Below are 23,531 nucleotides of genomic sequence, written 5' to 3'. Positions count from 1 at the left end.
GGTGTTGATTTTTTTTTTCTTCCTCCACCACTTTCTCTCCTTCTTCTTTCCCCACCTTCTTTCCTCAGCTTCTTTTCCCTATCCCCACCTTCCCTCTTCTTCTTCCCCCACCTTCCCTCTTCTTCTTCCCCCACCTTCCTTCTTCTTCCCCACCATCCCTCTTTTTCTTTCCCCACCTTCCCTCTTCTTCTTTCCCCACTTTCTTTCCTCACCTTCCCTCTTCTTTCTTCCCCCATCTCCCTTCTTTTTCCTCCCCACCATCCCTCTTCTTCTTTCCTTACCTTCCCTCTTCTTGTGAAAATTTTTTTCTTCATTGATTGATGTGATCATGTGATTGTATATTTTTGCATATAATTGATATGTCTCAAAGTTGTATTTTTCAAAACAATTTCTTATTTCTCTAAGATTTTAAGATTTATTCATATAGAATTATATGTTGGATATTTTATTTATTTAACAAATATTTATTGAGTATATACTATGCTGAAGATATATTAGGTATGGAAGATACCTTAATAAATAAAGCTGCATGAAAGTTTTGGAATAAGTTTGCATTTGGTATAGGGGAAGGTAAGAGGATGATGAGGAAAGAACTGAAAAAGAGGAGAGGGAATAGGGCAACAGTAAATCACAGAGAATGTGACATTTCTTGTCTTTCAACTTTTCCTCCCTGTACTTGCAGTTAGGGAATTTGAAATTTAATTTCAAATTCCAACTGTTCTTTGCTGGTGTTAGGAAAGCAATTGACCTTTTACCCTGTAGTTTGCTAAAGTTGCCTATTAATTCCAGGAGGTTTTTGTTTATTCTTAGGTATTGTTTACATAAAAAATCATGTCATCTACAAAGACAGTTTTATTTATTACTTTCTAGTATGAATATCTTTTATTTCCCTTTCTTATCTCTAAGGGACATCTGAATGACTCCACAATTCTGTGATTTCTGCAGTCTGTAACTGCTCTGGAGCTTAGAGTCATATTCAAACCCCTTCGCATAAAATAGCACAATTTTACGACCTACTCTTTGCCTATCTGTTCAGTCATATCTCTTATGTCAAATTGCCCAAATCATTCGTGCACATGCTGTTCCCTCTACCTCCACTATTCTGTACCCTCCTTTTTGCTGGGGCAACTCCTGATTATCTTTTATTATCTTGATCACCCTCTCAGAGCCTAAATTGCTTCCATTAAGTTGCATTCTAAATTATTTCCAGTCCTTCAGTGAACTTAGAGATAATATCAGTTTCATTCGTTAACTTTTCCACCTCATTTTCTTCTTTCGTGCCCCTAGTGTTCACTATAATTCTCACCATAATATGCTCACCCAATAATAGAAGGTAGAGCCATAAGAAGACCTACTAGACAGACAAAATTCTAGTCTCTTCTCCCATAAGAACGTTTCATTCTGTTAAAACTGAAAGATAAATTCTAAGGTTGAATGTGAAAATAGGTATGTAGAAAGGTAAATTTTGTGTAAGGGAGTACAATGGGACTCTCAGTGATGGTTTCTATTTTCTCTAAGGTAGAAACAAGTTCATCTGCTGGGAGTGTGAGGTGTAGATATGGGGTTGGGACTTAAAGAGGATTTAAAGGTTTGAATAATTGTGGTAAATGGGAGAGGAAGCTGAAGACAAGAAGGATTTCAGAGTGTGCTGAAGATGGAGTTCAGCTGGAAACTGAATGTGTAGTGGTCAGGACATTGATGTCGTTATTGTCCTGATGTCTCCTGCAGCATTTTGCTCCCCAAAGGTAGGAGTAGAGACCAATGGTTGGACTGATGCAGGTTTAGGACTTTGCTGGGTGGATACAATGAAGGATATAGGCGTATGACGTATTCATAAAGTGTTGCAGCATTGACGTTGAATAGCCACTTCAAATTCTGTCTCTGCCCCTCACCATGGGACCTTGTGCACATTATTTAACCTTCTGAAGTCTTATTGCCTTGCATTTAAAATAAGGATAATCACATATATTTTATTAATTTGATATTGAGTGCCCTCCTCTATACTTTTCTGGGACCTGGAGATAAAGCTGAGATCAAAATTACTACCTTCCTGTAGCTTATAATCTAATGAGAAGAGAGATACAAGATAAATGAATAAAATATATAGTATGTTAGATGGCAAAATGCTTAGGGGGAAAAAGAAGCAAAGAAGTATAGTGCATGCAGCAATTTTATTTATGTTTGTATTGATACACATTTGTACATATTTATAGGGTGTGGTAGTTTGATATATGCATACAATGTGTAATAATCAAATCAGGGTGTTTAGGGTATCTATCACCTCAAACATTTATCATTTCTTTGTGTTGGGAACATTTCTAATCTTCTCTTCTAGTTATTTTGAAATATATATTGTTAACTATAGTCACCCTACTGTGCTATCAAACACTTGAACTTATTCCTTATATGTTTGTACTCATTAACCAATCTCTTCCCTGCCTCCCCCAACTCCACCTTCCCAGGCTCTGGTACTTATCTCTGCTCCATGAGATCAACTTTTTAAGCTCCCACATGAGTGAGACCATGGGATATTTGTCTTTCTGTGCCAAACTTATTTCACTTAGCATAATGACCTCCAGTTCTGTAAGATGGGCAGCCAGGAAAGGCCTTACTGAGCTGATGTTTGAATTGCGAAGTTATGTAATCATTAAGATGAGTATACATACAATGGGCCAGATGAGTGCACAGTAAGATTCAATAAATTCAAACTAACATTATTCTTATTGCCTGGAGAGTGCCTGAAATGACAGGTCACTGGGAGTTGGCTACTTCCCTCCCTTTCCTTAGGGGTTTAAGGAGAGCATGCGTGATTTTAGTCTTTTGCTGGAGCTCTTCACTGACACCCATCGCAGAGCCTGAGTCCTCAACTCTCAATCTTTGCTTAGGTCCTGGCTCAGGCTCCACTTTGTAAGAGGCGCCTTCCTAGTCTTTCATACTGACACCGGGTTCTAGTCCGAGTTTCATCACTAAGTCGCTGTTTGACTTTGGGCAAGTTACTTCTACGGTTAATTATTTTTCATCAACAAAATCAAAAGGTCATATTAGACGAAGAACTAAGAGGCTCCAGTATTTTTTGACTCTAAGAGTCCCATATCCCCGACTTCCTTCTCACAGCTCATTCAACAATCCTAATGGCAGCGGGTGCCCGCAGTCTCAAGTCTCTGCGGAAGCCCAAGCCGCAGTCTGGGTCAGTCACAGCCCACTAAGCGGAGGAATTAGACGAAGCCATCATAACCACCTAACACTGAGAACACCTGACCTTTCCCAGAACGCCCGCCCACTCGGCATTTCCTGTCCCTCCCTAGATCTTCTTCCGGGGCACCTACTCGCTTCTAATCACGCCCCTCATTCACTCTTTAGGGTCCATTGGCTGTTTCTTTGAGGAAGCGGCGCATCTTCTGTCGTTGATTGGTTTCCGTCATTGTTGATAGGTTGGTAACAAACAAGGCGTGCCTGGTCTCCCCGGTAACGCACTGCCGATAGTCCTGATTGGTCGGCGTCTTAATCCCATCTTCCGTCCCAACTGCTAGTGGCTGAGTCCCTGGCGGGGCGCGGCGGTGGAAGGTGTTGCGTACTGGGTTCCCGAGCTGACGTGGCTTGAATTGGGAGGGGGGCGGCTGGAGCCTCAGGCGGCAGCGCTTCTAGGTGAGTGGGGGACGCTCCCCAACTCTTCCCTCTGCGAGTCTAATAACAGTCACCCCCGCCAGAGGGGTCGCGGGAGCTGCCCAAGCAGCTACACTGGAGTCCCCTCCTCGCCCCGCCTCTCCCGGATTCAGTCCTGGATCCGGCCCTTCACCCGCCTCCTTCACCTACCAGGCCTCGTTCTAGTAGCCCACAAGCCTCTCGGCCCCACCGGAGGGCCTTCGGGGTCGCCCTACGCAGACTTGGACCACTTGCTCACGGTCTGTCCCCTCCCCGGCACGTTTCTCCCCTGGGAGCGACGGGGAAAAGCGCCCAGGTCAGTCCTGTCCGCACGGCCTTGTTCCTGGAGCGGCCTGCCTAAGTCGGCCTCGGTACGCAGCCGCTGACGTCGCAAAGAACCTGCCGGGCCCCTGTGCTCAGGCCCTAAACAAACTTAGTGTCCCGAAGGGGAGGCAGGACCAAAAGAAATCAAAGGTCTTGAGGGCGGAGATCACAGAATCATTGGCGATATTAATGCAAACGGAGGCCTGTCCAATGATCCTGCTAATGCTAATGGGTTACTGGAAAGATGAGAAGAGAGGAAAGATCCCAACGATCCCGTCAACACGAAAATCCCAGGAATCAGAGGTGGGCAGGCTGTTAGAGAAAAAGGAACCTCGAAGAGAGTTCTCGAGGAAAAATAACTTGGTTTGATGGTGTGGAGTGTGTTTAATCGGCACAACCGGAGTGTGAAAGGGAGGGTGAGTCCCTTGAGGAATGAGGAATATATTTGTCTGACTTATTTAAAGAGCTCCCGTTGGTCTGTGGGGAGCGGACACTTTGAGAGTGGGACGGGGATATTTAAAATCATGAATAAGTACTTTCAGTTTTTGAGATAGTTGGAAGCTGTCCGAGCACTTAAAGGACCTTCTTACAGTTCTGTGCAAGATGCAGGCAAGTGGAGGGCTCTTTACAGAAGGGCCGAAGGCCTTTCCAAAAGCGTGAATTTATAAGATTTAGATGGCCAGAATGGTTATGAAGAGGCAAACTCGGAAATATTCTATTGGAAAAATGGCAGGATTTGGTTTTGGAATGGATGCAGGAAAAAGTTGAAGAGTACTCCAAAATTGCAGGCATTGTTCATTAACTGCTTCATAGCTTTTACTTTTCATCCCTTGACCACAGAATGACCATTTAATGTTTTTCTCTTCACTGCATTAATTTTTTTTACAACCGCAGTAGCTTCCAAACCTTTTTAATTGTACTCCCTATCAGTAAAACATTTTTGAACATGCATCTCCCCAAATATTGTATGTTTAATTATTCATAGTGTATGACTACCACTGTAAATATGTTGTGTATAATATGAAATATGCAGAAGTATAAATTTAAAAGAATGAAATTTTTAAAAAGCCTTGTCCACCCTTTGGGACCTCCCAGTCCAATTTGACAATCACATGAAGATGCTTCCTTGTTTTTCAAGAAGGTGGTTGGCATTTCTGGCATCCAGACTCTGGGATGCAGCTTTTCTTAAAAATAATCTTTAGAAGGTTTTTTTCAACCCTCTGCTTGAGGTTTATAGGCCCCCTTTCCTTTTCTCCCTTTGATTAATGGATTAATTAAAGGGATGTTGACTTTATCCTTGTTTATAAAATAAATCATTCATTAATTTCTCTAGGTTAACTACTATTAGGAATACCACTGATCATTACATACCAGTCTGTGGTTAGAAACCATTATGTAAAAGGAGACTAGGCTCTATATTGCTGTATTTTTAATTAAGCTATTTTAAAATCAGCTATATGCTTTTGATAAAAGGAAATTTAATACAGAAGGATACAATGTAAAAAGAAAAGTCTTTTTCTTCTCTATCTACTGATCTACACATCTCCATTCCCCACTTCCCAGAAGTAAGCTCTGTAAATAATTTCTTGGTTATATTTAAGAAATTTTCTGATCATAATAAAGCACATGACAATATATACCCCCTTCTGTCTTTCCCACAAGTGGAATCCCAATACACATGCTATTCTACACCCTTCTTTTGTCCTTTCATACTGTGTATTAGGCACTTTCAATATCCATGGGTATAAAACTACCTCATCCTTTTAGATGGCTACATGGCAGTCCTTTGTAAAAATATAAAAATTATGTTTAGCCTGTCCCCATTGATGGACATTTAGATTTTCAGTCATTAACCATCAAAACACTGCTGTAGTGAACATCCATGTATATATATCCTAGGGCCCTTGTGTGAACCTGTCTGTGGTTTAAACAATATGGAATTATTTGGGGCCATGTTACTATGAATCATTTTAGTTTATGTACTGCTTAAAAAAAAAAAAAGTACTTACCTAACTATTAACATAGTGCCCTTATCCCCTCATTCTGTTTTCAACCTGAGTGAAGAATATTGGGTAATGGGATTATTCAGAACATAAAATATTTTCTGTGTATCTTCACCCATCAAGAAGCTTTGTCGAACTATGTGACTGGGGAAATTACTTAACATCCTTCTGCCTTAGTTTACTCACCTTAAAACTGGGAATATTGACAGTACTCCCTCTTGTGTTTGTTTTAGGGGTAAAGTGAGTTAGGCCAGGCGCAGTGGCTCAAGCCTGTAATCCCAGCACTTTGGGAGGCAGAGGCGGGTGGATCACTTGAGGTCAGGAGTTTGAGACCAGCCTGGCCAACATGGTGAAACCCCCGTCTCTACTAAAAATACAAAAAGTTAGCCAGGCGTGGCAGCGGGTACCAGTAATCCCAGCTACTCCGGAGGCTGAGGCAGGAGAATCGCTTGAACCCGGGAGACGGAGATTGCAGAGGGATCGCCACTGCACTCCAGCCTGGGTGACGATAGTGAAACTCGGTCTCAAAATAAATGAATAAAATAATAAATAAATAAGTAAATAAATAAATAAATAAAGTGAGTTAAATAATGAGAAGTAAGTTATGTATAAAGCTATTGGAGCAGTGCTTGGCTGGTCATGCTGTGTATGTATGTTATAGCTACCACTTACTTTTAAATTCGTTTAATTAAAATAGTGGCTTCTGCATCATGAAAAACAGTTGTTCATTTTCTAATTGTAAAATTATGTCATAATATCGAATATGTTATTTTCAGCTATACAGCACTACCTATTAGCCCCTCAACTTGGTTGAAAATCATTTTGAGATTTAAAGAATTAAGGACAGCTACTGAGGCTTAACTAAATAAGCATGAAATAAGTTTCAGGAGTCGCCTCAACTGAAACCTAACCACCTTCTCTGTGTTTCTGTGGGAAAATGTGATTTAAATTCCAAAATAGATGGCATGTGTACATATACACACAGGCATGCACTCACTGTCTTCAGTTATTTTGCTTATTTTCCTGTGCACGTTGTTCTGTTTTCTGTGACTAGGGACATGCTTTGTATTTCTTTTTATATTTTTATAGTTCCTAGCATAATGCTGAACACCAGGTGGTTGTTGTAAGAATAATCGTTGATAACAGTGAAGACTTGGAGAAAATAAAACTTACTTAATTCTAAGTACCACTTCAACACGTAAGTGGTAAGGTCCTTGTGAAAGCTGTGGCCAGCATAGACTTTGAGGAATTGTTTTATTTGCCGCAGTGTTTTATGGAATCCCTGGCCTTGGCATGAAGCCCTGTGTTTTATTCTTTTCCTTAATTGCTATTCATGATCTTGGTGCTTTATAAAATAACAGCAAGAACATTGTTTGTCCAGCAGGCATACGTATTCCTTACATGAATTTATGACTATGAATATGAATATTCCCCCTTTATTAATTTTTATATATACATATACATATATACATATATATTCCTTACATACATTTATGACTATGAATATGAATATTTTCCCCTTTATTAATTTTTATCTATACATTTGCCCATTTCTGTCTACAGTGAGCCTAATAGAGGGGAGAACTCATCTTTCTTCATTTAGCTTAAGCATGGCTACTTACTGGCTTTCTTGCTGCGTAGTTCCCAAACTTTGAGCTACCAAAAGCCTACAACTGTGGCTGAGATGCCCTTCCATTTACATTTCCAGATCATTCCTTTAATGTCAACAGCTGTGGAGGAGGGGGCATTAGAATGGTCCTTGTCAGTCTTCATTTTAAGATGAGGAAACTGACGCTCTAAGGTGACTTACCCGCTATGATGCAGCTTCTTATTGAGCCAGGACTGAAAACTCAGTTCCTTGGCTCCCAGTTTAGTGCTCTTCCCACTATATCACCTGCTTTCCTGTGGATCTCTGAGATTGTTGAATCAATCTATGAGAGACTCCTTTTGTCTTGCCTGAACTGGTGCATCTCTAGCACTCTCTCAGATTTTTATCTCATTTAAATATTAGTCTTTCCTGCCTTAAAATGTGCATATTTTTAAATGGTTATGTGAGGAAAGTAATCTGCTTTTCCTTTAAATAGCTTTTTATTTTATTCTATTAATCTTTTTTATTTTATTCTTCCCTTTTTTTGAGACAAGGTCTTGTTCTGTTGCCTAGGCTGGAGTATGGTGGTGTGATCATAGCTGACTGCACTGTCAAACTCCTGGGCTCAAGTGATCCTCCTGCCTCAGCCCCCCGAATAGCTGGGACTACAGGCATATGCCAGTATGCCCAGCTAATTAAAAACAAAATGTTTGTGGAGACAGGGTCTCACTATGTTGCTCAGGCTGGTCTTGAACTCTTGCGCTCAAGCCATCCTCTCACCTCAGCCTTCTAAAGTGCTGGGATTACAGGCGTGAGCCACCCTGCCTGGCTGCTATTGTATTATGTATTTAACTGAGGGACCCCGAAATGTCTTAATTTCTAAGTGTCAGTTTTCCCTTTATAAAATGGGGGTGATGATAATACTTATCTAGCAGATTTTGTTAAGAATAAAGAGTATATAAAGTATCTGGTACGCTTACTTGCATTTAAATTAAATGTTGCTCAGTAATTGTTGCCATTAATATTATCATTATTATCCTGTGTTCATGTATATGTGTTCTTCGTTTGCTATGATATTCAGTGATATTCAGTAGGATGCTGGTGGGTACACTTCTTTCTGGGGAGGGTCAATCAGAAACTCATGTGGTAGTGGTATGGGTTTCCATAGTGGATTTCATAATAATTAATGATATTTGAATTACTAGAATAAATCCACTTGGTGATAATTTTTTTCAGTATGTAGTCAGATTCAGTTTGCTAATATTTTATTTAAAATTCTAATTAAAATGTATTTAGAATGTTGGCATCAATATTCGTAGAGAGATGGTTTGCAATTTTTCATTTTCTTTTTCTATATTTTGGAGCAATATAAATAGCAACTTCTATAGCACTTAGATTCTCTCATTTTTGACAATTGGGTAGAATTTTCTAATAGCAACTATTTCTGGTGTTTTAGCATTAGTGACTTATTTTATAATTTTTCCATGGAAATTTATGTATATACAATTTCTATTCCTAGAGGTATTAATTTTGATTAACTGTTTTTTTATTATATTTTAAATTATAGGGTACATGTGCACAACGTGCAGGTTTGTTACATAGGTATCCATGTGCCATGTTGGTTTCCTGCACCCATCAACTCTTCATTTACATTAGGTATTTCCCTAATGCTATCCCTTACCCAGCCCTCCACCTCCTGACAGGCCCTGATGTGTGATGTTCCCCGCCCTGTGTCCAAGTGTTCTCATTGTTCAGTTCCCACCTATGAGTGAGAACATGCGGTGTTTGATTTCTGTCCTTGTGATAGTTTGCTGAGAATGATGGTTTCCACCTTCATCCATGTCCCTGCAAAGGACATGAACTCATCCTTTTTTATGACTACATAGTATTCCATGGTATATATATGCCACATTTTCTTAATCCAGTCTATCACTGATGGACATTTGGGTTGGTTCCAAGTCTTTGCTATTGTGAATAGTGATGCAATAAACATACATGTACATGTGTCTTTGTGGTAGCATGATTTATAATCTTTTGGGTATATACCCAGTAATGGGATGGCTGGGTCAAGTGGTATTTCTAGTTCTGATCCTTGAGGAATTGCCACACTGTCTTCCACATGGTTGAACTACTTTCCACTCCCACCAGTAGTGTAAAAGTGTTCCTATTTTGCCACAACCTCTCTAGCATCTGTTGTTTCCTGACTTTAAATGATCACCATTCTAACTGGCGTGAGATGGTATCTCATTGTAGTTTTGATTTGCATTTCTCTGATGAACAATGATAATGAGCATTTTTCCATGTGTCTGTTGGCTACATAAATGTCTTCTTTTGAGAAGTATCTGTTCATATCCTTTGCCCACTTTTTGATGGTGGTGTTTGCTTTTTTCTTGTAAATTTGTTTAAGTTCTTTGTAGATTCTGGTTATTAGCCCTTTGTCAGATGGGCAGATTGCAAAAATTTTCTCCTATTCTGTAGGTTGCCTGTTCACTCTGATGGTAGTTTCTTTTGCTGTGCAGAAGCTCTTTGGTTTAATTAAATCCCATTTGTCTATTTTGGCTTTTGTTGCCATTGCTTTTGGTGTTTTAGTCATGAAGTCTTTGCCCATGCCTATGTCCTGAATGGTATTGCCTAGGCTTTCTTCTAAGTTTTTTATGGTTTTAGGTCTAACATTTAAGTCTTTAATAAGGTTTAAGGAAGGGATCCAGTTTCAGCTTTCTACATATGGCTAGCCAGTTTTCCCAGCACCATTTATTAAATAGGCAATCCTTTCCCCATTTCTTGTTTTTGTTAGATTTGTCAAAGATCAGATGGTTGTAGATGTATGGTGTTATTTCTGAGGTCTCTGTTCTTTTCCATTAGTCTATACATCTGTTTTGGTATCAGTACCATGCTGTTTTGGTTACTGTCGCCTTGTAGTATAGTTTGAAGTCAGGTAGCGTGATGCCTCCAGCTTTGTTCTTTTGGCTTAGGATTGTCTTGGCTATGCGGGCTCTTTTTTGGTTCCGTATGAACTTTAAGGTAGTTTTTTCCAATTTTGTGAAGAAAGTCCTTGGTAGCTTGATGGGGGTGGCATTGAATCTATAAATTACCTTGGACAGTATGACCCAGTGTGCTATAATTCTTATTCATATATATTCAAATTATACTTTTAGCCAATGGGAACCTGTGTCCTTTGAAAGCTTCCTATCTTGTATGACAAGATGTTTCAGGATCATTTTGTACATTTCCACTTTAGAACTGGAATTAGCCATTTCTCTAAGAAAACCTCCTTTTAAAAACTTTTTAAAAATGGGAATGAGTATTTCACGACCCAAATCTAGGCACTAGAGATATTCATTGCTTCTCAGTTTGTCATAACTTTTAAGCCTTTTCAGTGGACAGAGCTAGGAAAATATGTGAACAAATATAAAATACTGAATTGTCATTTCACACTGTTCCTATTCAGATTCAAAGATCAATACAAAGTTTGTATTTTGGGGTTCTTAATTTCTTCTGTATTACATCTGTATCTTCTTTTCATAACTGAAAATACAGAATTAGTATATCCATAATTACTCATTTGCTTTAATTCTACATTTTACATATAGTAATCTAGGAGTAGTGATACTAATACCAGCACCACAACCACTTTAGACGAGATCGGGTGTGTTCAGGGTGGTATGACCATAGACAACAACTACTTTTAATTATTGAAAACTGTTTAAAAAATATTTTTTATTTTTTGCATATGCTATTCACATTCTTCCCGATTTTTTTTTCATGGTTGTCCTATATATTGTCAGAGCATATAATTATTACATACTATGCTGTCTCTTCCTCAGTCTTTACTTAGTCTTAATTCTGTTAGTGACCTTATATTTAATGCTCACCACTAGTTCTTATAATGATGTTTCTTTAGTCATTTGGAGTGTCTCAAGTTTTGCCTCTAATAAATTCTTTAGGAAAAGAGAATATTCATATTTCATGAATTTTCTTGCTTGTTCATAATATTTTGTCTGTTTTTTATGTCTGAAGGTTATGTTTGCCAGAAATAGAATCCTTGGCTCACTTTTTTCTTTTCTTGAATATCTTAAATTTGTAACTCTTTTTTTTTTTCTGGCAAAAACATTGCTGTTGAAAAATCTAATGTTTTCTTTTCTTTATCTTACTAGTCATATGATCTTTGAGCCTAAATCCTAAGGGATTTTTTTTTTTAAGTCCAGTAATTTTACTAGAGCGTTTTGTTGGTCATTCTGAGTTGACATTCTGAGGTACATTGTGGGCTCTTTCAAGATGTAGTTTCAAATCTTTTTTTAAAAAAATTCAAATGAGTATTCTTGGATTATGGTTTTTCATATTTGTGATGTTGCTTCGCTTTTCTTCTTCAGGGAATCCTGTTACTCACATTACTTCGGTATTTATCAGTTTCTCGCAAATCCTTTGTAACTCTTAATTTCTTACATTTTAAAAAAACAAACAGATTATTAGGAATTATTTCAGATCACTACAGAAAGTTTAGTACACAAAATTTGCAAAGGTAGTGCAGAAATCTGGTGTACCTTTTGCTTTGTATTCCCTAAGATTAACATGTGACATTAGCAGTGTACAAAATTAAGAAACCAACGTTGGCATATTAATATTAACTGAGCTCCAGACGTTCACATTTTACCAGTTTTTCCATTAATGTCCATTTTCTGTTCCAGGATTCAATTCAGGATATCATGTTGCATTTAGTTCATTTCTTTTTCTTTTGTTTGTTAAATATGAAGACAATTGTAGAGTCACATGCAGTTGTAAGATATAATACAGAGTTCTTTTATACACTTTGTTGTTTCCTCCAGTGGTAACATTTTGCAAAAACTAATACATAATATCATAATTAGGATATTGAGATTGATATATTCCCCCGTTTTACTTGTGTATTCATTTGTATATTCATTGTATATATCTGTGTGTATTATTAAGTTCTGTAGTATTATATCACCTGTGTAGGTTCCTGTATCCACTGCCACAGTCAAGATACTGAACAGTTGCAACACCACAAGGATCCCTTGTGTTAACTTGTTATGACCACAGTCACTTCCCACCCCAACCCCTGTCTAATCACTGGTAACCACTAATCTTTCCATTTCTAGAATTTTGTCATTTCAAAAATGTATGGAACTGTATAATATGTACAAAATGTATGGAAGTATGGAATTGTATAATATGTAACCTTTTGGGATTGGCTTTTTTTCTTTCAGTGTAGTTTTCTGGAGATCCATCTAAGTTGTTGGGTTCATCAGTAGTTCGTTCCTTTTTATTACTGAGATGTATTCCATGGGATGTATGTACCAGTTCATTTAACCATTTCCCTGTATATAACAGTTTGTTTAACCATCTATTAATACAAATAAAGCTGCTATGAATGTTTATATACAGCAGGTTTTTGTGTGAACTTAAGTTTTCTTTTCTCTAAGATAAATGCTGGGGAGTGGAATTGAGGGTCATAAGGTAGTTGCATGTCTAGTTTTTAGGTCATTTCTTTTTGATTTTTAAAATTATCCTTCATTTCAACTTTGCCTTTTTTTAATGGCATGGTTTGTTATATTTACTCATTTTCCTTTTCCTTCTAGTTGTGTCTTCATTTCCAGAATGATTTTTTAAATTTTTCAGTCACTTCTTGTTTTCACTTTATATCTGGGTTTTTCTGTTTCTGGTGTTTATTTTTTCACATCTTATGTAATTTTAAATGCGTTTTAGTTCCTTAAGTAGATTTAGGTGGTTATAGTTTTGAACTGTTTTCTTGAGCATGGCTCTCTGACATGCTTCCATTTTCTGTAGGGATGTTATTATGATCATTTTCCTCCTTTTGCTTTCTTCTAGTATCTGAAGTGTGATACTTTTCAGTTGCTCTTTTTTTGGGGGGCGGGGGGCAGGGTCTTACTCTGTCAGCCAGGCTGGAGTGTAGGGGTGTGATTATGGCTCACTGCAGCCTCCATCTCTTGGGCTCAAGCAGTCTTCCCACCTCAGCCTCCTGAATAGTTGGGCCTACATGCATGTGCCACCATGCCTGGCTAATTAAAAAAAAAAAAAAAAAAAAATTGTAGAGATGGGATCTTGCTATATTGCTCACGCTAGTCTTGAACTCCTAGGCTCAAGTGATCCTCCCATGTCAGCCTCCCAAAGTGCTAGGATTACAGGATGAGCCAGCACATCTGGCCTCAGTAGTTCATTTTTAATATGAATTTATTGTTGCTGAACTTTTAGAAAGAGATTTTATACAGCTTTTCTAACTTGATAAGGTTTCTTCTTGTGCTGTTTTCAGACATTGTTCAACTATATGGCAGCTGATTTCTCAGATTTCCTGCTTTTCTTTCCTTGCCACTTTTACCTGCTCTTTATCTGGACCTCCTCTTTCCTTAGTGACTTAATTTTAATTCCCCTCTTAGCAGATTCTTCTCAGTGTGGGACCCTATCCTGCAAGAGAGCCCCAATTCTTCAGGTCTGAGAATTAATAAAGGTCCAGACTGCCTCAGCTCTTTCAGCCCTTGTAGGCCCTTGGCAGGTACCTGTTACTGGAATGGGAAGACCCCTCCTTGTATCAACTACTGTTCTGTAATTGGCTTGGCACGTTTATCAGTGATTGCCCACTGGCTCTTTTGAGGTCCTCTTGGTGTTGCGCTCCTCTGGCTTCCCTCAGTTTCCTCCCAGTTAAACACCAGTGACACCCACATCTTGTGACTGTTGGTGGTTTGTCTATATCCATGTTTATTTTGGGGTTTGTAGGAAACTTTGTAATTTTTTGGTGAAGAGCTGTCCACGGATCTTTTGTTATCTAGTTGCTTTGTCTGTTTTTATGTGGGAATAAAGGAAGATACAAAATCCATGGGGCCCCTTGCTACTCCCATCTACTCAGAACCCCATCAGTTGGTTGTTTTGTTTTCTTTGTTCCCAAAGTAGTCTGAAAAATCTGAAGATAAAGTGATTCTGTTTGATAAGTTAGGTTCCATTATGATTTTCTTTGATTAGTAGGAATCTGTATGTTTAAGAAACTTTTTAGTAATGGTATTCATTTCCTTCATTAAAAGTTACCAAAAAAATATGATCTCTAAAGTTAAAAAGAAAGTTTAGAATCTGTATACTGCTGAATTGTGATTTTTTTTAACCTGACTATAGCTGTGGTTCTCACACCTTGAATAAATAGTTATATATGGCCCTATGTACTCATGTATGACACTGTGTTGGCCTCCCAGTATTTAGATATGAAGTTATATATGATCCTGCATTGCCTTCCTAGGGAACAGTTCACTTTTTCTATCTCTGTCTCACATATCTTTTCCAAGTGATGTGCTACTTAGACTACCCAAGACAACCTATTAAAAAAACAGGTATTTCTCATCACTTCTTTCTTAAGAACCATGACTGTCCTAAACAGTATTATTATCCCCAGTAGAAGAAAACTGTAGCAGAGCCTAGTTTCATTTAAGTGTTTATTTTGTACAATAGTTTTTATATTTCTTCCTGCTGAGGGTGTTTGTGTGTGTGTGTGTGTGTTTTGAGACGGAGTCTTGCTCTGTTGCCCAGGCTGGAGTACAGTGGTGTAATCTTGGCTCACTGCAACCTCCGCCTCTCAGGTTCAAGTGATTCTGCTGCCTCAGCCTCCTGAGTAACTGGGATTACAGGCATGTGCCGCCACACCTGGCTAATTTTTGTATTTTTAGTAGAGACGGGGTTTCACCACTTTGGTCAGACTGGTCTCAAACTCCTGACCTCATGATCCGCCCGCCTCAGCCTCCCAAAGTGCTGGGATTACAGGCGTGAGTCACTGCACCCGGCCTCTGATGAGGGTTTTAAAATGTTTTACATTTTATCACAAAATGTAAAATTAGGCATAATCATGTAAACTAATACTATGCACAGTCCAGTTCTATTTTGATTTTTTCCTATCAAAGCATTAATATGCTTCTCACTTTCATGAACTTTATGGACTAGCAGTTGACACTGATCTGAATATGTAGCCTATACAGTGGTTATAAAAGTAAATTGATTTTGGAATAACTTTAGATTTACATACAGCTTGGGAATATTAGACAGACAGTTATTGTATACACTTTATCTAGCATCCTCTAATGTTAGCATTTTACACAACCATGGTAAGTTTTTCAAAACAAAGAATACAGGTGCAATGCCATAAACTAGACTATAGGCAGACTTCATTCAGATTTCGCCATTTTTTCCGCTAATGTCCTTATTCTGTTTCAGAACCCAATCCAGGATACTGCCTTGCATTTATTTATTTATTTATTTATTTAGAGACAGGGTCTCACTCTGGCACCCAGGCTGGAGTGCAGTGGTGCGATCTTAGCTCACTGCAACCTCTGCCTCCCGGGTTCAAGTGATTCTCCCATCTTAGACTGCCCAGTAGCTGGGACTACAGGTGCATGCCACCACACCTGGCTGATTTTTGTGTTTTTTAGTAGAGATGGGGTTTCACCATATTGGCCAGGCTGGTCTCGAACTACTGACCTCAAGTGATCCGCCTGCCTCGGCCTCCCAAAGTGCTGGGATTATAGGCATGAGCCACTGTGCCCGGCCTACTTTGTATTTAATCAGCATGTCTCCTTGTCTTCTCTCATCTGTGACTGTTTCTTAGTTTTTTGTTGTTTTTCATTACTTTGACAGTTTTGAAGAGTATTGGTCAGGTATTTTTAGAATGTCCCTGAGTTTGGGCTTTCCCACTGTTCTCTCTTGATTAGGCTGGGCTTACGGGTTTTGCAGAAGAATACCACAGAGATAAAATACCCTTCTCATCACATTGTATCAGGGGTTACATGATATTACGATGATTTATCACTGGTGATGGTAATCTTGATCACTTGGTTGAGGTAGTGGTTGCCAAGTCTCACCACTCTGATGTTGCTGTTTTTCTTTTTTCATATTCTAGTCTTTGGAAATGATTCACTAAATCCAGCCCATACTGAAGGAGAGTGGAATTAAGCTCCACTTTTTAGAGGGGGACGTAGCTACATAAATTATTTGGAATTCTTTTGTAAGGAAGATTTGTCTCTACCATTAATTTATTTGATTTATTTATGTCAGTATTGACTGATGGGTATTTAATTTTTTATTTGGGTTATAATCCATATAATCCAATACTATTGTTATTTATTTTGCGACTCAAATTATTCTAGCATTGGTCATTGGGAGCTCCTTCAGGTTGGGTCCTGGTCACATTCCCCATTTTTTTTCTTTTTCTTTTTTGAACACTTCCTTACTTTCTGGCTCCCTGCCCCAACCCTAGATAGGCAGCCATTTCTCCAAGGAGCCCTAGTTCCTTTTATTGGAGATTTGTATTTAGAAATCAAGATCTAGATGCTGGATGCACTCATTGCTACTGAGGTGTTACTGTTTCTAGGACTTTTCAGTGGACACAGCTAGAATATATATTTCTCTGTAATAACTGGTTATTTATAATGCATACATATCTATACTTATTTCTGCATTTATCTGTTTACATATATATTAAAATAAACATGAGTTCATACCAATATCTCTGACTCTAATCCAGTACCATGGGGTTTATCCTAGCCTTCTTGCCTTGTTTATTTGTAACTTCTTTCACTGATGGTAAAAAACCTGAATCTCATTATCTACAATTTACTTACTCATTTAACTCTAGTGTACAATGAAGTAGTTTCAGAATTGCTAACCCATACCACTATGAGAAAGAAATTTACCAACTAGAGTACAGTGTTTATTCAGTTCTTTTTGTCTTTATCCTTATAGTACCCAGTCAAAACACCATTTTTGTTTCTTAGGTTAGCCCCATCTCCTTCAGTGCAGTTATATCCTATATTTATAATATGGTTAGATCTGTTTGTCACAGTCTGCATTCCATTTTTGGAACTCCTGACATCCTGGGTGAAGTTTTAAAAAAATTGTGTACAATTAAGTTTGCTCTTTGGAATGTACAGTTCAGTGAGTTTTGACAAATGCACATTGTTATGAATTTACTACTTCAAAATCATACAGAGCAATTCCTTCACCTTAAAAATTCCCTTGTGTTGCTCTTTTATATTCAGCCACATCTCCTTCCTTCAAGCCCTGAGAACTATGTTTGTGTGGGTTTATTTCTGGACTTGTTCAAAATGTTATATAAGTAGAATAATATGATGTGTATCTTTTAGTGTTTAGCTTATTCCATGTAGCAAAAGGCATTTTAGGTTTAAGCATTGTGTTGTGTGAATCAATAGCTCATTCTTTTGCTGAGTGGTATTCCGTTGTTTGGATGTGCTATAGTTTGTTACTCATTCACTTGTTGAAGGATATCCTGGTTATTTTCAGAATCTATGATTATGAGCAAACCTACTATAAACTTGGTTAGATGCCTAGGAGTGGGATTGGTAAATGTACGTTTAACTTTTAAAGAAACTGTCAAACAGTTTTCCAAAGTAGCTGTACCATTTTGTATTCTAATCTGCAGGCACTGAAAGTTCCTGTTGCTCTATGTCCCTGCCAGCATTAAAAAATACATATTTTAGGAATTCTAATAGGTTGGTAGTGGTATTTCATTTTGCTTTTAATGAGTATTTTCCTAATGCCAGATTAACTTAAGCATCTTTTCATATATTTATTTACCGTCCACGTATCTTCTTTGGTGAAGTATCTACATCTCTTGCACATTTCTTTATCACATGTTTTACTTTATTGATGTTGAGTTTTAATATATTTTTATTGTTTTTTATTCTGGATACTAGTTATTTACTGGATATGCTATTTGTAAATATTTTCTCCTAATCTGTGACTTGTCTTTTTTTTTTTTTTTTTTTGAGACAAGAGTCTCGCTCTGTTGCCCAAGCTGGAGTGCAGTGGCATGATCTCAGCTTACTGCAATCCCTGCCTTCCAGGTTCAAGCGATTCTTGTGCCTCAGCCTCCCGAGTAGCTGGGACTACAGGCATGCGCCACCACGCCCAGCTGATTTTTGTATTTTTAATAGAGGTGGGGTTTTGCCATGTTGGCCAGACTGGTCTTGAACTCCTGTCCTGAACTGATCTGCTTGCCTCAGCCTCCCAAAGTGCTGGGATTACAGGTGTGAGCCACCATGCCCAGCTTCAATGACTTTCTTTTCATTTTCTTAACATTGTCTTCACAGAGCAAAAGTTATATGTTTTGATAACTTTTTAATCAATATTTTTTATAATGTATTGTGCTTTTTTGGTGTCTAAAAGCTCACTGCCAAATTCAGCATCACAAAAATTTTCTCCTGTCTTTATTTCTAATAGCTTTACACTTTAAGTTTAGGTCTCTGATCCATTTTGAGATCTGCTTTGTATAAGGTGCGAGTTGTATGTCAAGGTTCACTCTTCTGTAGATGTCCAGTTGTTCCATAACCATTTATTGAAAAGATTGTCCTTTCTCAACTTAATTGCATTTGTACCTTTGTCAAAAATTAGTTGACTCGATTTGTGTGTGTCTATTTCTAAGCTCTCCATTTTGTTCCATTAATCTGTGTGTCTGTACTTTTACCAGTGCTGCACCGTCTTGTAATTGTAGTTAGTAAAATTTCCACACTCCTTGCCTTTTCATATGTTTTAAAGTCAGCTTTTTGATGTTTACTAAAAACTTGATGGGATTAAGTTTGGAATTGCACTAATTTTATAGATCAAAATGGGGAGAATTGATACTTTAATATTATAGAGTTCAAATGCACGTATATGTTTATTTCTACATTTATTTAGATTTTTTATTTCTTCCTCAGTTTTTCAGTAGTTTTCAGCATTCAGCAAATATTTGTTAGCTGTCTACCCAAGTCTGCTCTTCTTTTTCAGTGCTGTTGTAAATGGTATTCTTATTGGTTTCAGATTCCTCTTGTTCATTGTAATGGGAATGCAGTTGACTTTTTTTTTTTTTTTTTTTTTTTTTTTTGAGATGGAGCCATCTAGGCTCACTGCAAGCTCCATTTCCTGGGTTCACGCCATTCTCCTGCCTCAGCCTCCCAAGTAGCTGGGACTACAGGTGCCCACCACCATACCCAGTTAATTTTTTGTATTTTCAGTGGAAATGGGATTTCACAGTGTTAGCCAAGATGGTCTCGATCTCCTGAGCTTGTGATCCGCCTTGGCCTCCCAAAGTGCTGGGATTATTGGCGTGAGCCACCGCACCTGGCCTGCAGTTGACTTTTATATAGTGACTTTGTATCCTGCAACCTTGCTAAATTCACTTATTCTAGGAGTTGTTTTTTAAGTAAAGTCTACATGGACAATCATTTTGCTAGTTGAGACCATTTTATTTCTTCCTTTCCAATATGTATGTCTTTTCTTTTTCTTGCTTGTTGCACTGGCTAGGACTCTAGTATAGTGTTAGATGGAAGTAGTAAGAGACAACATCTTTGCCTTGTTTCTCATATGGTGAGAACATTCAGTTTCTCACCAGTAATTATGATGTTGGCTGTAAGTTTTTTAAAAATGCCCTTTATTAGGTTAAGGAAATTTACTTCTATTCTTAGTTTGCTGAGAATGAATTATTCTCATTGTGAATTCGTAGTCATGAATAAATATTGAAATGTATCAACTGCTTTTTCTGAATCTATTGATATTATATGGTTTTCCTTATTCAGTCTATTAATATGGTGAATTACATTGATTTTCATATTTTGAATTAGCATTAAATTTCTTGAACCCCACTTGGTTGTGATGTATTATCTTTTTATATATTACTGGATTTAATTAGCTAATATTTTATGGAGTATTTTGAATATTTCATTGACTGTGACCATGAGGAACATTGGTCTATAGTTTTCTTGTTATATCTTTGTCTGCTTTTAGTATTAGGGCGATGCTGGTCTGGTAAAATAAGTTAGAAGGTGTTCCCTCCTTTTCTATCTTCTGGCATATATTATATAAAATTGGTATTATTCCTTAAATGTTTGTTGTTACTTTCTAATGAAGCCACCTTAATCTGGAGTTTTCTTTTTTTTAGAAGGTTTTTAATGTATGAATTCAATTTCATATTTATATGTGTGTGTATATATATATGAGTATGTGTGTGTCTGTACACACACATGCACTCACACACATCTACTCATTTATATTCAGGTTCTCTATTTCTTCTTGAGTTTTGGTAGCTTGTGTCTTTCAGTGAACTGACCCATTTTATCTACATCAATGAATTTAAAAGTATAGGGCTATTTGTAGTGTTTATTATCTTTTAATGCATGTTAGATCATTAATGATGTTTCCTCTTTTATTTATGATGCCAATAATTTGTGTCTTCTCTATTTTTTTCTTGGTCATCTTGACTAGAGTTTTATCAATTTTATTGATCTTTTCAGATAATCAACTTTTGGTTTTATTGATATTCTCTATTCTTCTATTTTTATTAATTTCTACTCTGATTTTTTTTTTTTTTTTTCTGCTTACACCGGCTTTAATTTGTTCTTCTTTTTCTAATTTTCTACTGAAGAATTGTAGGTTACTGATTTCTGTCCTTCTTCCTTTTCTAATATATGCATTTAATGCTGTACATTTTGAACAAAGTTTATATTTAAATTTTAGCAAAACCACATGGTTTATCAAGAAAGCTTTCTGAAAGAATGGGGTTCATGGGGCACATAAAAAGAAAAATGTTGCAGTATCATGGAGTTTATTTGAACAAATGGGAGAGCATAACTGTCTGGCAGAGGAAGAAAGAATAAGAAATTCATGTTTGGATGTGTGCCTATAGTCTTAGCTACCCGAAAGGCTGAAGTGGGAGGATCGCTTGAGCCCAGGAAGCAGAAGTTGCAGTGAGCTGAGATAGTGTCCCTGTACTCCAGCCTGTGTGACAGAGCAAGACCCTGTCTCAAAAAAAGAAAGAAAAAAGAAATTCATGTTTGAAAGTGAAACTACTATGAAAGAAGGGCATTAAAGATAAAAATTACCGTTAAGGTGTATTGAACAATTATATATTTATGTTTAACATTGTATTAATGTTTAATGATTAGGTACTTGTATTTTATTTTAGAAATGATGTTAGGGATGGTGATAACCTCTGTACAATTGCCAGTGAAAAGAATAATGTGTGACTACACTGTAAGTACTCAAATGCCTTTTTGAAGACATCATTGTGCTGCAGACTGTGTCTAATACAAATCACCCGTACAGTTTTCTTTTTTCATTCACGGATGATATGGTTATCAATACAGGAGAAGCCTATGTTCATTTTGCTGATTCTTAGTTTTTTTTTCCCCCTTCTTTTCCTGCAGAAATGCTGAGCCGATTATCAGGATTAGCAAATGTTGTTTTGCATGAATTATCAGGAGATGATGACACTAATCAGAATATGAGGGCTCCCTTAGACCCTGTGAGTAGTTCTGTTCTGATTTAAACTGGTAAGACATATGTTCTGTGTTCTTCTAAGGAAAATAATTTAAGATAGAAGGGTGTGAGAAGCCTCCGTGGTGCTAGTTGAAGTGAGGATTTAGAAAAATACTGAAATTTTATAAGTGATCCTTGTAAGTTTTTAGCTTAAAAGCCACAGTGATGGGAAAGAAGTCCTGGGTACAATTTGAAAGGACTTTCTCATTTGTCTCCCTGGGCTTTGTTTAGTGCCAGATTGTTTTAAGTTCTTTGTTCTCATCCTTGGCTATTCCTGTTCCACAGGAAAGGTCTAAGTGACAAATGGGAAAACTGGAACATCTCTTGGGTTTCAGAATATCTGTTTGCTTTGTAACTTCATTTACCACTTCTCTTATAGTTTGTATTTTATTTTATTTTAAGATGACACAAATTGGCAGTATGTATTATATTTTCTGAAGTCCACATAAGGAATTAATAAAAGTCCTTAGTTTTCTGAGAAGACAAGAAGTAATGCTTAGTGGTTAAGAGAGTTTTACTTAACTACTCTCTAACTTTTGGCCTTTACCCTTATTGGTTTATGATTTTTGCCTTTCTTTATTTTTCTCTTAGGTAAAATTAGGATGATAATACATGGGATAATGTTTGTAAAATGCTTAACATTTATAAAATACTTAATACATAGTAATGGCTATGATAATGATTATTGTTGGATCAGAGTTAAATTCTTGAGTTAACAAGAATATGAATTGGGCAAAACATAAGAAGTTGGAATGAAGAAACTCCTATTGGGAAACTAACACCTGGTGCATTAGCAACTTTTTTCCTAAATATTAGGAATTACACCAAGAATCTGACATGGAATTTAATAATACTACACAAGAAGATGTTCAAGAGCGCCTGGCTTATGCAGAGCAGTTGGTGGTGGAGCTAAAAGATATTATTAGACAGAAGGATGTTCAACTGCAGCAGAAAGATGAAGCGCTACAGGTACTATTGTTTTTATCCTTTCTTGTGGAGCATTTGATAAAGGACAGATGATACACTACTCACTTTGATTTTTGTCTCCACTTAGATTATTAGAGAATCTGATTATCTCCCTAGTACTATAACCTTAGGCCTACTGAAAGTAACTTTTGGACTGGGCGTGGTAGCTCACATCTGTAATCCCAGCATTTTGGGAGTCTGAGATGGGAGGATTTCTTGAGGCCAGAAGTTCAAGATTAGCCTGGGCAACATAGTGAGACCCTGTCTCCACAAAATATAAAAAAATTAGCTGGGCATGGTGGTGGGCACCTGTAGTCCCAACTACTCTGGAAGCTGAGATAGGAGGATCATTTGAGCCCAGGAGTTAGAGGCTGCGGTGAGTTGTGATTGCACCATTGCACTCCATCCCTGGTGACAGAGAGAGACCCTGTCTCTAAAAGTAATAATAATAAAAATAACTTTTAGTATGTGCTAGATAAGAGGTGAATAAACATTTATGTATTTACCATGATTGTTCTTGGGCAGGAAGAAAGAAAAGCTGCTGATAACAAAATTAAAAAACTAAAACTTCATGCGAAGGCCAAATTAACTTCTTTGAATAAACACATAGAAGAAATGAAAGCACAAGGAGGGACTGTTCTGCCGACAGAACCTCAGTCAGAGGAGCAACTTTCCAAGGTATGGTGACT

At 37.5% G+C, this 23,531-nt stretch overlaps 1 protein-coding gene across 5 annotated transcripts in view; it reads left to right on the top strand.

Annotated features, from left to right (window-relative positions):
- Window positions 1-3,509: 3,509 nt before the first annotated feature.
- Window positions 3,510-23,531, top strand: part of GOLGB1 (golgin B1) — a 90,483-nt gene continuing 70,461 nt past the window's right edge. For 3 of the 5 annotated variants that reach the window (XM_023214490.2, XM_023214470.2, XM_023214503.2), the window contains exons 1-4: window positions 3,510-3,645; window positions 21,765-21,862; window positions 22,693-22,845; window positions 23,368-23,520. In XM_023214490.2, the coding sequence (XP_023070258.2) occupies window positions 21,767-21,862; window positions 22,693-22,845; window positions 23,368-23,520 (402 nt within the window). In that variant the 5' untranslated portion in view covers window positions 3,510-3,645; window positions 21,765-21,766. Of the gene's footprint in view, window positions 3,646-4,122; window positions 4,270-21,764; window positions 21,891-22,692; window positions 22,846-23,367; window positions 23,521-23,531 lie in introns of those variants that run through there. The other 2 variants (XM_023214499.2, XM_023214481.2) reach the window with 2 other exon arrangements.

The sequence above is a fragment of the Piliocolobus tephrosceles genome, chromosome 2 (assembly GCF_002776525.5).
Source record: "Piliocolobus tephrosceles isolate RC106 chromosome 2, ASM277652v3, whole genome shotgun sequence".
NCBI classification, from domain to species: Eukaryota; Metazoa; Chordata; class Mammalia; order Primates; family Cercopithecidae; genus Piliocolobus; species Piliocolobus tephrosceles.
Note: the sequence above shows the minus strand (reverse complement) of the source record. Positions and strands in the feature narration are given on the sequence as shown.